Source organism: Bos indicus, chromosome 8 (genome assembly GCF_029378745.1).
Source record: "Bos indicus isolate NIAB-ARS_2022 breed Sahiwal x Tharparkar chromosome 8, NIAB-ARS_B.indTharparkar_mat_pri_1.0, whole genome shotgun sequence".
Lineage (NCBI taxonomy): Eukaryota > Metazoa > Chordata > Mammalia > Artiodactyla > Bovidae > Bos > Bos indicus.
The window spans coordinates 70,505,688-70,519,782 of NC_091767.1; the positions used below are offsets into that span (position 1 = coordinate 70,505,688).

Consider the following 14,095-nt stretch of genomic DNA (forward strand, 5'->3'; position numbering starts at 1 on the left):
AACTCTTCCCATAGCCCAATTTTCTTTGGGCTTTCCTTTTTCTCGCTGATTTCCAAAAAAACCTTTTATAATATATATTAATCCCTTTCCAGGTTTAGTCATTGCAAATACCCTCTGGGTTTGCCACCTGTTAGTTTTGACTGTGATGGCTGTTGAACAGAAATTCTTATCTTTGATAGAGCTAAATCCATCCTTACCCTCCCCTTGCATTTGGTGCTTGGGGGTGGGGTTTAAAAGATGATTAACTTTAGAACAATTTTAAAAGGAAAAAAAAAAATCTGAAGCTATGCTTAGAATATGATCACATACAGAAATTTTCTCCAAGCTGCAATTTGTAAAACACCCATCTTAATTTACCTCTACTTATCAATACCTAATTTAGGGATTCTTTTTCCTTTTTTTCCAAGACTACATGGTAAAGAAGGAAGGAAACCACTTGAATTTATTTCTAAGTTTTTCTACATAAAGCTTTAAAATGTGGTTTTTCCAGTGGTCATGTATGGATGTGAGAGTTGGACCGTGGAGAGGGCTGAGCACTGAAGAATTGATGTTTTTGAGCGGTGGTATTGGAGAAGACTCTTGAGAGTCTTTTGGACTGCAGAGAGATCAAACCAGTCAATCCTGGGGGAAATCAATCATGAATATTCATTGGAAGGACTAATGTTGAAGCTGAGGCTCCAATACTTTGGCCACCTGATGTGAGGAGCTGATTCATTAGAATAAAACCCTGATGCTGGGAAAGATCAAACACAGGAGAAGGGGATGACAGAGGATAGTTGGATGACATCACTGACTCAATGGACATGAGTTTGAGTAAGACCCAGGAATTGGTGATAGACAGGGAGTCGTGGTGTGATGTAGTCCATGAAGTTGCAAATAGTTGGACACTTACCGAGCAACTGAGCTGAACCAAACAACTTAAACAACAGTCCTTCCAATGAATACTCAGTGTTGATTTCCTTTGGGATTGACTGGTTTGGTATTCTTGCCGTCTAGGGGACTCTCAGGTGTCTTCTCCAGCACCACGGTTCAGGGGCATCGATTCTTCAATGCTCAGCCTTCTTTATGGACCAACTCTCACATCAGTACATGACTACTGGCAAAACCACAGCTTTGACTATATGGAATTTGTTAGCAAAGTGATATCTCTGCTTTTTAAAACACTGTCTAGCTTTGTCACCTACGTGAAAGCTGTCTAACACACCTTTAGTTAGTACTGAACATGAAACTAACAAAAGGAAATGCATCCAGCATCTGTGCAGAAAGTGAGCCAAAGAAGAAAAATTTTCAAAACTAAAAGCCACCCACACTCAATTAGGGATGGTATGGGGAGGAAGGTGGGAGGGGTGTTCAGGATGGGGAACACGTGTACACCCGTGGTGGATTCATGTTGATGTATGGCAAAACCAATACAATATTGTAAAGTAATTAGCCTCCACTTAAAATAGATAAATTTATATTAAGAAATAAAATGTAAAACTGTACATGGCTTTAAATTTGAATAAGACTCTGTCATCCAGAAAGAAGACTGAATAAAAGATGTATAAACTATTTATATTGCAAATCCTAGGAACCTAAAGAGTTACTACTGCCTTGACAAAGAAACCAGATTTTTTTTTTTATACTACAAATATTTATGAAACAGTAGGTGCTGTGTGGGGTTTTCTTTGTTGGATTAGACATAAACAGAAATACAGAAAGTAAACACAAGACCCCCTCATGATCCACATTCAAGGGGACTTAGAGATGGAGCAGATAGACTGATAGACAGCAAGGCCACAGAAGGCTAAAGAGGATGTGTCATTTGAACATTATGGACAATGGCCAGGAGCTTCCAAAAAACTCTGTTTTGCTGCCATGACCTAAATAACAAACTTTACAAGGCTGGGTAGAGCCCATTAAACGTGTGTCTGTCTTTTTGAATCTAAAATCTAGGTAATGAATTAAGCTTGTGCCAGGTGGAGATGGACTCTCAGGAGAAAGTGCTATGTCTGGTCCCTGCAGTTTAAGTCACGTGTTATCACAGGCACGAGGAGGATTAATGCTTCCAAAGTTGCCTCCTTCAGACTCTGATTATCATGAAAAGGGTGGAAGATGGTATCAAAATTATCAATTATAAACCCAGGAGGACAGTGAGCAAAGCCAGTCTGGGACTTTCTAGAAATAATACAGTGAAAGAGTTCGTCCCACACTGGGAATTAAGGGGGTGCTCGGTCTTCCAGTGAACCTGGCCACAGACCAACTTTTCCCTCTTCTCCTTTTCTCAAATATAATCCTTTTTCTCTTCCTTGAGTTTCTGTGTTTAAATACGAAGTCCATCTTCTGTACCCATCACCACCATTGTTCAGTGAGGGGGTTTCAGTGGTTTTCCTCAGGGTGCAAGTCTTAAGGCTGAGCCTTCTTGTCTGGCGCTCGGACACACAATGGGGCTGTTGACAGAAATGTTTAAGTGGCCGTGAAGTCTGGAGCCCGGATGCAATCCACCTGCCAGACAGGATCAAAGGTGATGGGCGCAGATAGAAGTCCAAGAAGTTCGACCTCCAGCCAGGTTCTCGTCAGCCTTAATGGATGCACTAACAGAGAGCAGGAGGGAGAGTTGAGCATGCTGAGGACAAAGGGAAACGTGACAGCTCAATCAACTCTCCTTTTGTCAACAGGCAGCAGATCACAGGCTGGGGCCAGCAGGCTCCCAGACAGGACGGGGCTGGAGAGGACCCTTGGGGTGTAGGATTTCCTCTGGGTGGGAGGCTCAGCTCCAGGCAAAGCCCCAATCTATACACACTGGGCTTTGGGAGAAAGGGCGCTCCTAAGCTCCTGTGTCTTTGATGACTTTCGGTTAGAAGATACTCTGTCTCAGACAGAGATGACATTCCCGGCTCCCAGGACAGTGAGAGCACCACAAACCCCTCTGTGCAATCCATTAGCATTTTGGGATCTCAGGGTAAAAAAAAAAAGATCCACTTTTGCATTCCAAACTCAATGGGGGATCAGAAACAGATGAAAAACCAAAACCCAAAACTGTTGCCTTGCAGGTCTGTTAACAAGGGCAGTCTGCTGGAAACAGGCACTTATTTCTCTTCCAAGAAGTGGAATAAAATGTAGACATCTCTAGAAGGCTTTGATATAATTTATTTACCCTCAGGCACAGAGGCCTGTGTTCACTGCGTTGCCTCAAGAATTATTTAAGCAGGTTTTAACGTTACCATTCCTTCCTGTGCTCACTGGCTGGTTCTTTGCCCTGCACTCACTGCCCTCCAACATTCCCACTTGGTTCTGCCTCCCCCGAACCTGCCCTGCTTTTATTTTTGTTGTTCTTAACAGCCGGTCCCCTTCCTTTCCATCTGTCTCTTAACATCTATTTTCAGGTTATGGCTCAGGTCCTTCCTCCTGCAGCCCTATTTAGATATTCTCAAACAGCTGAAAAATAGGGGTAGCTTCTAATAGTTGCTGGCAACATTAATAACGGGATTCATGCTTCTCTGGAAAAAAAGCCAATGGTTTTAAACTTAGATCTAATTGTAAAATGGTGTAATATAAGGTCAGCAATTATTTTACTACTTATAAGACAAAAATGCATAACATTTGATCATTTCTTTTCCTTTTATGTATATACATAGTTAATGTGTTTCCGTCGCTCAATCCTGACTCTTTGCGACTCCATGGACTGTAGCCCACCATGCTCCTCTGTCCATGGGATTATCCAGGCAAGAATACCAGAGTGGGTTGCCTTTCCCTTCTCCAGGGGATCTTCCTGACCCAGGGATTGAACCCAGGTCTCCTGCATTGCAGGCAGATTCTTTACCGTCTGACCCACCGGAGATATAGTTAATGGGTCCTTTAAAATGACAATCTTATATAAACAGTAGTCTTTCAATGGCCTTTATTGTTGATGAATAGCTTAGTATTACACCGTGGTGAATGTTTCTACTCATCATATATTTGGGTTTCCAGCTGAAGGACACCGGGACCCCTTCCTCCACCACGCCTGTCAAATACAGCAAACGCATGGAGTGTGTAGTCAGACTCAGACAATTTATTTTACTGAATTGAGATTCAAGTTCAACTAAGCATTCTAACAGGTAACAAGATTCAAACATCAGAGGAAAATCTCTTTACAAACCACAAGCAAGCAAGCTCACACAGAACCTATGGGCCATCAGATGAACTTCCACTTTATTCTCAGCACCCATCCCTCTGGAGTGTCGCAGGGTGAGGCTGCCAAACACAGAAAATGATACAACAGCACAACTGCCCGAGGGCAATTATTCTTTGAATGGAAAACACCATTTAAATCAAAAACATTTAGAGATGCTCCCTTAGTTTGTATAATTCCTAACCTCGAAATAAAATCTCAGTAACAGAACACAGAATTCTCCTTGGTTGGTCACCTCATTCACTACGGAAGAGGACAATCAATAAAAACGTAAAAAAACATAACCCTGAAAGAGAAATAAATAACTAAATAATTTACTTGTAGGTAGTTCTGCTGCACTCATTGCACGTAACCACACAATATTCTAAAGCTGATTTTTTTTTAAAAAAAGCTTGGAAAACGCAGTTGCCTGTTTGAGTTTCTTGCTAAGTGGTGCATGCTTCTTAGATGGAGAAGTATCCTATGTTAAATCTGAGTTTCAGATTTAAACACCAGGTACTCTAGAGCTTTCCCACCTGCGTGCACAGGTATGGTGACAGGAGAGCAAGGGGTCTCCCCAGCTTCCAGCTGGGGAGCTGCAAAAAGCCAGTGGTTTAGGGCGAGAATGTGCAAAAACCACTGGGACCAATCAGTCTGTTTGTACTTTTACTGTGATGTCATTGCAGGGACTGTAAAATATTCAAGAACATTCTCTGGAGGTTTAAAAAGGAGCAGCACAGGTAGGATGATGAACAGAAGCGTTTACTTGAGGAATCTTTCCACCCAACAGAAAGCTAACACAGAACACTGCTCTTTTCGAGGCTTTCAGCAAGTTCCCTCCCACCCATCTGATTTCTCCTGCTTTCTGTCACTAAAAGTGTTCACACTTTACTGCCTTCTTAGCCAGCCCTTAATTGACATTATTTCTTTGCTTCCAGAATTAGGCCCCTCCTGTGCCTGCTGATGTCACAACAGGGCAGAGTGAGCGCCCACCCCCCAACAGCATGTTTTAAATTTGGGTTGGGGGAGGGGGGAATATGTTATCTGGTTTATTAGAAAACCAATCTTGAAAAGTACCTAGAGAAAAAGATGAGTGAGATTCTGGCACATCCACAACTATTTTCAGATTGCAGTTGGTCATGTCTCTGGCCCTTCTTTCTGTGCTCACGCTGGTCGCAGGGACCTCTCTAAATAGAGAGAAGGCACTGGATATCCGTTCTTGAATGGACCCTCTGTGGAGGCTCAGCAGCGTCCTCTCTAAAGGGACACTGAGTAAGTGTCTGAGGCTCTACAGGTCACATGTAGTCTCTGGTGTGTATCGGTTACTTTTCCTTTAATGACCTCAAAAAAACTGAAAACACATTCTCAGCTCAAGAGTCTCCCAGATTTTCCCTGTGGGTGATGGCTTGCCAAGCCTCTGCTGGGATTTCTTTGATGGGGTACACAGCTCCGAACTATGCAAAGTACAAGACCACTGTGCCTTGGGACCCTAATCTGGGGACTCCTTTTGGAGACTGAGATAGGTCCTGGCAGATGGATGTCAAGCTTGGATCTTCCATGCTGGTCTCTGCTGCACTCCCCAAACATACAGAGCTGGACCACATTAGCACCCTTTATCTAAAAAGTGGCTGTTTACCGTAGGAGGTCTTAATTTACGCCCACTTAAACCTACCTGTGCTAGCTTATCCTTGTCGTGATCTGAAAGGCAAAATCACATATTCCAGGTACTAGGAAATTTTCATCCTGCAGGTTAGGGCCTTACTACTCCACATGGCTGGTGGTAGAAAAGCTAACGTGTAAACTTACTTTTTGTTCATCACTAATGCCACCTACAGTCCGCAGGGCAACCCCTCTAAGAAGCCAAGGAGAAGCATGCCAGCTCTCTACCCCTGGGGTACTCACGACACAGCTCACGGTGTGGCTGTGCCTTGAAAAAGAACAGTGTTTACCAGGAACCAAGGAATTAAACAGGTGGAGATCAGCATTTCAGAGGCTGGATTTTTTCGAGAAATACCTGTCTCCATCCTCTCTTAAGTCTCTCTACACATGAGATGCTATGACACCATCTAGCTCCTCCAACCTTCTTGATATCTGAGAGGCAAACTTTCTACCAACAATTTTTCCATTGTTAGAATGTTCACTTCGAAGAGCAGGATCAGAGGATTTGCATTTCTTTCATAAATCTGTAATCTCTTTTTTTTTTTTTTTTTAAATCTGTAATCTCTTAAGTTATCAACATATAGTATGTCAGGTTTTTAAGTAATTACTAGACAAGATGAATATCCAATTTTTTTTCTAAATTAAATAAGGGCTTAAAAACCTGAATTCTTTCTCTCATCAGTGTTTCTTTTAAAAAGCAGCTGATGACTCTCAAAATATAAATCTGTTACCAACTAGATGGATTTACCTGTTGTGGAATTAAGAAATAGTCTAGGGGCGTGCATGCATGTGTACACACACACACACACACACACACACCATCATCTAAAAAACTATGTATGAGAATGTCCAAAGTTTCTGAACTAAATAAATAGGTAAAAAACCACCCATCTCACAGACTTTTTAGATTTTTGTTTGAAATGTCAAACTTGTTTTCCTCAAAATGTGAGTTGATTCTTCTTTCTCTTAGTCCTGTGGCTTTACAGTGGCCCTGCCAGGACTACCTCAACCACAACAATCAAGCCAAGTCTCTGAAATACGAGGGCAGGAGGGATACCAACTTGTAGGTGGAAGAAACCAGAGCACAATTAAATAACCACAAATGAATGAGAAATACAGACATGCCAGTTGGCAGACACCAGCTCCAGTTCTAACATTAAAACCAGTGAAACTATGAATTTTCCAACTCAGTCAAAAACATAGTGTTCTAAGGGTGCTGAAAGATGGGATGAAGGAAGTAATTGCCTGTGGTTGGTATCGAGGACTGATTTTTTTCTAAATGAAATGAAATGCAACAGTAGACTCTGAAGCATGTGCTTTTAAAAGTGACAGCACTGTACTCTCTCACTCTCTCCCATTGGTGTTGGGCGCGCGCACACGCACACACATACACACACACACACACACACACACACACACACACACACACACAGCACTCTGGTCATTTTCACATTTTTTCAGGTCTCTTCCTATCAATTTTAAAAACTGCTACCTCTTGGTGCCTATACCTACCTACTGTGGATATAAATGGTTCTGGTTTTTTAAACCTGCCAAGAAAATAAACAGTAAGAGCCCTGAACAATAAATAAAACTAAGCATCTCCCTCTTTAGGTGAGAGCTTTCAAGACAGAAACAGGGATGATCAGTCCAGTGAGAACGTGTTCTGGTTCTGTGAAAGCGTCACCCCTCAGTTCCAACTCCCCTGACAGAGGACAGCCTGCTGTTTTCCTCCAGTATCAAAGTGCATCTGTTTAAAATCGAATATGCCTTAGAGAACAACCCAAAATCTTTGTAATTTTTGTCAGACAGTCTATGCAGCAAAAATGAAGTGATGCTCCCTTTTCCTGACTCCTCCATTCAAAGCTGTACACAGAACAGCTGGACGCAATACTTCTAGGAGAGTGGAGTTTACTAACAGTGGGGTTTGGTTTTGTTTCAAGGAACAAAAAGGAAAAGGAAAAGCAAAACTAAGTGAGAATGAAGAGGAGAAACCCTGAGGCAAAAATGGCTTTTCCTGTAGAGTCTTCTGGGGGCTCGGAGTCCGGTTCATAAGGTACCAGCTATCTTCTGGGACGGAAGGCCTTCCTCCAGCCAGACTGCGGCAGCTGAGCCGCTGCGCGGGGCCCGCCGGTGGATGCGCCGCAGCCGCAGCAGGTAGAGGAGGATAGCGAGCAGGACCACCAGGAAGCAGCCGGAGAACAGGTAGTGGTTGTACACAAAGGAGAAGCCCCGCCAGTGCGCATGGCTGGCCCGGAAGGTCTCCTGCTGGATGTCTCTGCCCCGGGGAACAAGAATAAACAGGACGGCTAACTAGGCAGGCAGCAGATGCAAGGTGACGGTGCCCAGGGACCGGGCAGGGGGGACCTGGTTTAGGACCAGACAGAAACTGTCACCTCTGTCTCCCAGACCCGGTTCCCTCACCTCTAAAATGCAGGATAATGCGGCCCAGCAGAGGGTGGTTCTGAGTATGAAAATGGTAACACATGAAAGTGTATTTTACCAACACTCTGGTTTGGGTAACAAAAATCAGAGAAAGTTAGAACTGTGTTTCACTAATACACAGAAGCCATGTGGAATCAAAGCACATGTTTGTGATCAGTAACACCTACTTCTCAGTTTCTGCTGTTAACCCAGCTAAATATGCTGCTGGGCAAGGCTTAATTAAATGAAGGGAAAAACAAAACCAAAAGCAGCTAATACATTTATTTGTGAACCAGGGTTCTGATGTGGGGGTCAACTGACAGCCAGGTCTGAATGTGAAAGGGGAAGAAGACATGTCTTTATTTTATGACTCTGGCTGCAATGCAGTATTTCCACTGAATGTGAATGCAGACAAAGACCACTACAGTGTCAGCAGGACATGTGAGTTCCTAGTACAACTCACAGATCTTTTCCATCACACTGGGGTGTTCTGCAGATGCCTCAAAATACTATCAACAGGTATCACTACACTGAAATTCCAGAAAATATGAATTCTGCTGCCAGGTCTTGCTATCTAAAGTTTTAATAAGGAAGAACATACACTACAAATCACAAGTTTGTCTTCTGTAATGTTTGATAAATATATTGCAATATAACAGTTTCCTCTATAGACTTTTGCATTTATATTATGCACTAAAAGCAAGATTTCAGGAAGTGGTCCAAGGCCATAAGGGTTAAGGACCCTAGAATGGACCCCTCTGTGTCGGGGCTAGGGAACAGAGAGCTGATGACAATGGGAGGGGAGGATGCACCAGTGTGGAAGACCAAGTCAGAAGCCCTCCCTCCCCACCCCTCCAACCCCGCCATGCTCCCAATCTGCCCTCAGCCAGCATTAACAACGCCCCAAAAGCCCACACCCATGCTACCACGATCCCTTAGACGCAGAGAAGCACCTTCAGCTAGATTTCTGTTACCAGATGCCCAGCCTTACCTCAAGGGTAAGAAGCGGGTCCTGTAGAGGATTGCTCCGAGAGTCCACTGCACCTCCTTGTCATAAACCTGCAAGGCTGTCTTTAAATTTCTGTAGTTGACAGGAAACGAGAAGCCCCTGTGGAACACCTCAAACATCCAGGCAGATTTGAAGCACTGATACCTACAAATGGCACAGACATGAAGGGGACTGAGTCACTGGTCCAAACACACCCCTGTGGTTGATCTTGCCCTCTGTGATGGACTTCACGAGGCTGGTCCTGAGGGCCAAATCAGCATCTCCAGCTGATTCGCTTGGTTTATACTCCTTGTCCCACATCTTTCACCTGTCAAATTGATTCGCCCATGAAACCTGATCTCTATGTAATTTAATACGTGGTGCCCATGAGAGATTTTTCCCCTTCGGCTTTCCATCATTTAACTCCTTTCTGAATAAATACTGAGCAAGAGTCACCTTCTTTGAACTTCAGTTTCTTTTTTATATAATGAGAACATGGGAGGGTCCTTTTTGGCTCTGGTAGTCTATGATTTTAAATATTTATCAGAGGCTTGCTTTTTGCAAAGTGCTGGGCTAAGCAAGTAATACAATATCATCATAAATAATAACATAGCCAATGTGGTTAAGCAAAGGATTTTTAAAAAGCAACAAATGTCATAAAACAAAACAGAATATGATAAATGTGCCAGAGTCATAATGAGGGCTCTGGAGACTCGGAGAGAGGGACAGAGCCTGGCTGAGTGGACAGAGGAAAAAAGCTCTGACCTCTGACCTCTGACCTCTGGGCAGCGCATCAATGGCAAAAGATGCACAGGAGAATCCCAGGTGGAAGGAAGACCAAAACGGAGTCCAAGACTGCAAGATATGTTTGGGCAAGTCTTTGCCATCCATCTGAAAGGACCCTGGGCAGATGTGGAAGAGCAGGGACCGATGAGGACGCAAAGGTAGACTGGGGCCAAGACTGGACACACAGTTTCTTCAACGTACCCTGGGCTCTCTGTCCATGACTTACTTGAGCCTGTGGAGGTCGGCGTGAGAGGCATACAGTCCTCGGTCAAAGCGTTCCCGCAGGATCGACCACTTCGTGGCACAATAATCCTGAAAGAAATTTCACCCCAAGTATATCCCTAGTAAAAGTTTATTAAACTTTTTTCATTTAAAAAAAGTATTGACCAAATTCATATTCATAATGAACATATCCTTCCAATTAGGAAACACAAGCTTAATGTATGTCCATATCCCACAAGGACATGACACACACACTCCGTGAATGCTTCACTGATGAGAGAGACAATGCTTGTTTTTCATCTTAAATTTTGGTCAAGATCATTGTTACAGAGAGTTTCACTGCCCACAAGCAACCTCTTCCAAACTGCTGAGTTTCTCCCCCCGTGACTGCATGTGACTGGCACAGATTTTGGAAAAGTGAAGTTGTACCTCAGATGATTCAGACTTAACACCTAGGTCCATGGCTACATGGTATTCTGGGAACTCAGTGTGTGTGTTCAGTTGCTCAGTCATGTCCGACTCTTTGCGAACCCAGGGACTACAGGCTCCTCTGTCCATGCATTCTCTAGGCAAGACTAGTGGAGTGGGTAATCATTTCCTACTCCAGAGGATCTCCCTGCCCCAGGGGTCAAACCTGGGTCTCCTGAGTCTCTTGCATGAGCAGGCAGATTCTTTACCATGTGAGACACTAGGAAAGCCCCTGGGCACACCAGGATGATTACAAGAGATGGGAAAGAGATGCCACCTTTTCCTGATGTCACTTGTACAGAGGTATATATTAAGAGCTAAGACTTACTGAACACTGTGTCAGCACCTTTTCTGAATGTAATGCTTAAAACAGCTCCTTGACATGGCTGCTATTCTAAACTCTGTTTAAAGGGTAAAGAAACTGAGGCTCAGAGAAGCAGTGAAACTCAAGACAGGGGACACAGAAAATATGGTGCTCAGCCTGGGGTGAGAGGGTTAGGACGCCTGTCAGGCAGAGGAAACACCACGGCTGAAGACAAGATGGAAGGGAGCGCTGACAGGAGGGAAACAAATCTCTGATACGATTAGAGCATAAAGTGCTGGGTGGGGAGACGCGGGCGGGGGCGGGGGCAGCAGACACACTAAGGTATTTGAAATTCATCCTAGAAGCAAGAGGAAACGCTGAAGACTCTGAAAAGGAGACCAGGTGGCAGACTTGGGTTTCAGACAGAACACTGGGGAGCAGTGCGGAGAATGAATAATGGGAGGGAGACCAGAGCAGGAGCACCAGAGGGAGGCTCCTGCAACGGTGCAAGTGACAGAGTCCAGGACTGGGACAGTGAGGGTGGGACAGAAAGCAGGGAGAGCAGAGGCTGAAAAGTTATTTCTGACGTATAATAATATGCTTAATGATTGCTGTAACAGGGTGTACGGGAAGGGATGGATGAGTGACAGGGGGAGGGGAGGGGGACTAGATGGCTTGTGATGCCATGATCAAGGCAACACAGCAGAACAGAATGGGGAGACAGGAGGGGTTGTTTGGAGTTGTGAGAGCTAGCAGGCACTGGGCAGGAGTCACATGTGGAGCCTCTTTCTGGGAGGCAGCAGCAAACCATGAATTCAGATGAGACCAGCCAAGAACCTACAGGTCAGAGGACCAAGGGAGGCGACTGCCCAGGCTTGGAGCCTAGGGGGCTTTCAGGAAGGCAGGGAGAACAAGAGAAGAGGGGTGCTGGCAGCAAAGGGCAGGAAGCTGTGAGGAGCTGTGGGACCAGAATTACACTATTACGTGTGGGAGCCATGATGGCAGTGCAGTCCATGGAGTGGGGCAGAAATTGGCTCACGGGGGGTGTTTTGGCTTCTGCTGTGACTGTCCCCCTCACCTAACCAAGGCCCAGCCAGGGCTGCTAAGGCGCTGCACACAGCCTTCTGCCACCTCCCATGTCCTGCTCCAGTCTGGGGCTGTCACTGCCTACACCAGCTCCCTGGACAGTTACCTTGGCGGCTCTAGTAAATGCTGTGGCGTCGTAGTCTCCGCCCATCCGTAACACATCTTCCGTGCAGTAGTAGAACTCGGAGAAGCCGTAGAACTCGCTGTTCTGGAAGTGAATTGGAGGCTGGTAGACCCCATTGAGGGAGGTTTGCGTCTCGTTTGTTTTGTTCATGAAAGGCTGGATGGTCTCCCGGCACAGGTCAAAGTCCCCCGTCCCCCGCAGGTACAGCGTCTGTCCGTTTTGCTGGATTTCGTCTTTGATGTCCAGGGGTAGGCAGGGGTCCAGGTACGGAGTGTCAGGAGTTAGTCCAGTCTGTTTCCCCAGGAGTCTACAGGACCAAGAGAAACTTCATCATGAGACTGACAGAAAACTGTGAAGAAGAAGGTGGCTGCAAGTCAGTGTTTCCCAAACTCTGTCCCGTGGAACACAAAAGGGTTTCAGGAAAAATCAAGCTAGAAAAACACAGACTTGAGCCCCTCCAGGAGATTCATAGCACACACCTGAGTACAGCAGACACCTAAATGGGGGCCAGTGAAACTAGGACCTGGTCAGATCACTGATGCTTTCCGTGCCCTGTGACACAGCCTGATGTCCTCCGCCGCTGAGGGTACAGTTAGTAAGCTCTTCCGTGTCTCTTGTTCACTGCAGTCCAACGCCCACTCACTGTGTTATTCCCAGCCCCATTTTGGCCACAAATGCCTGTGATTTTAATTATATATAGATGAAATGTGACTGTAAAAAGAAGGTACTGGTCTTATGAAAGCTGGGTCAGATGCCTTAGAAAAATACGATAAAGGCAAAATGCTAGAAAACTGGTGTCAAATTAGGTATTAGCAAGATTTTTTTTTTAAGTTTGGAAAAATTAGTAAAAATCTAGACAGAAAGTAGTATCAAACTGCTTCACAGATGTCTTTAAGGCTTTGGTATTCTTGAAAGAAAGCCAAAATGGTATCAAATAAGTGGGTGCAGTGCCTGCCAGAGAAATGACAGATGCAGCCTAAGAAAAGCTTTTAGTCCAGAGCAAAAGATTGGCAACTGAATACACAAGTTAGAACAAAATGCTTGAGGTTGATTCTATTTTTACAACTCTCTGCTCTAACTGAATTTTTTAAGTTAACCAACTATTGATCCCAACTGCAGCAGATAACAATTTTACTGTACTGTGGGCTCTGAGAAGTCCTGTAGAAATCTTCACATTGTTCACTGAAATGCTCTACACTTGCTACCTCCCAATGAAATGTCCAGATCTGTCATCCTACTGTGTGTCTTCACCGCTAAAGAAAAGCTCAAGTTATGTTAGTGTTTGACACCAGGAAATCCCATGGGCCTAAAAGGTATTGAACTATTAGGAGGGCACCTGAATTTGACATTCAGTCACTGAAATTAAGTCAAGTTTCTACCTGACACTCAACTGACATAAGATCAGGGCAACTCAAAATGGATGTGCATGTAATAAATTAAAGTCTTTGCCATTAATTTAAAATATTTGAATAATTTAAAAAGTCTATCATCATTACTAATGGCAAAGAGATAAATATGCATTTGAAGGCTCAATTCAGGACATATGTAAAAAGTGATGACTAATATTTATAATGATTATATAAATCTAGGATGAGCTAAATGTGTATTTCATGCTACAGGTTTTTCTTGCTCTATGTCTAAATTAAGAAGTACCACTCCACGGCCCACTATACAACCTTCTTGACATTAAAACCAATTAGTAAAAATTAGGGCTGCAGAAGAAGGTATTTCTCCAAAGTTCTAAATTAAATGTCCTTATAAAATATTTCTATTTTAAGAATATGATTAAAAATAATTTTAGCAAAGTATGCTATAATATGCCATTTTTAAAAAGAAACTGGGACTACTTACTATCTCTTACCTAACATTATTCAACCAACATGTAGAGCAGAAAAAGAAAAAGTT

At 44.0% G+C, this 14,095-nt stretch overlaps 1 protein-coding gene across 6 annotated transcripts in view; it reads right to left on the bottom strand.

The window, feature by feature from the left end:
* Positions 1 to 4,018: 4,018 nt before the first annotated feature.
* ENTPD4 (ectonucleoside triphosphate diphosphohydrolase 4) overlaps positions 4,019 to 14,095 on the bottom strand; it is a 36,276-nt gene continuing 26,199 nt past the window's right edge. For all 6 annotated transcript variants that reach the window (XM_070794929.1, XM_019966358.2, XM_019966356.2 and 3 more), the window contains 4 exons: positions 12,173 to 12,497; positions 10,213 to 10,298; positions 9,204 to 9,365; positions 4,019 to 8,066 (listed from right to left, as the gene is read on the bottom strand). In XM_070794929.1, coding sequence (XP_070651030.1) covers positions 7,838 to 8,066; positions 9,204 to 9,365; positions 10,213 to 10,298; positions 12,173 to 12,497 — 802 coding nt within the window. In that variant the 3' untranslated portion in view covers positions 4,019 to 7,837. The remainder of the gene's footprint in view (positions 8,067 to 9,203; positions 9,366 to 10,212; positions 10,299 to 12,172; positions 12,498 to 14,095) is intronic.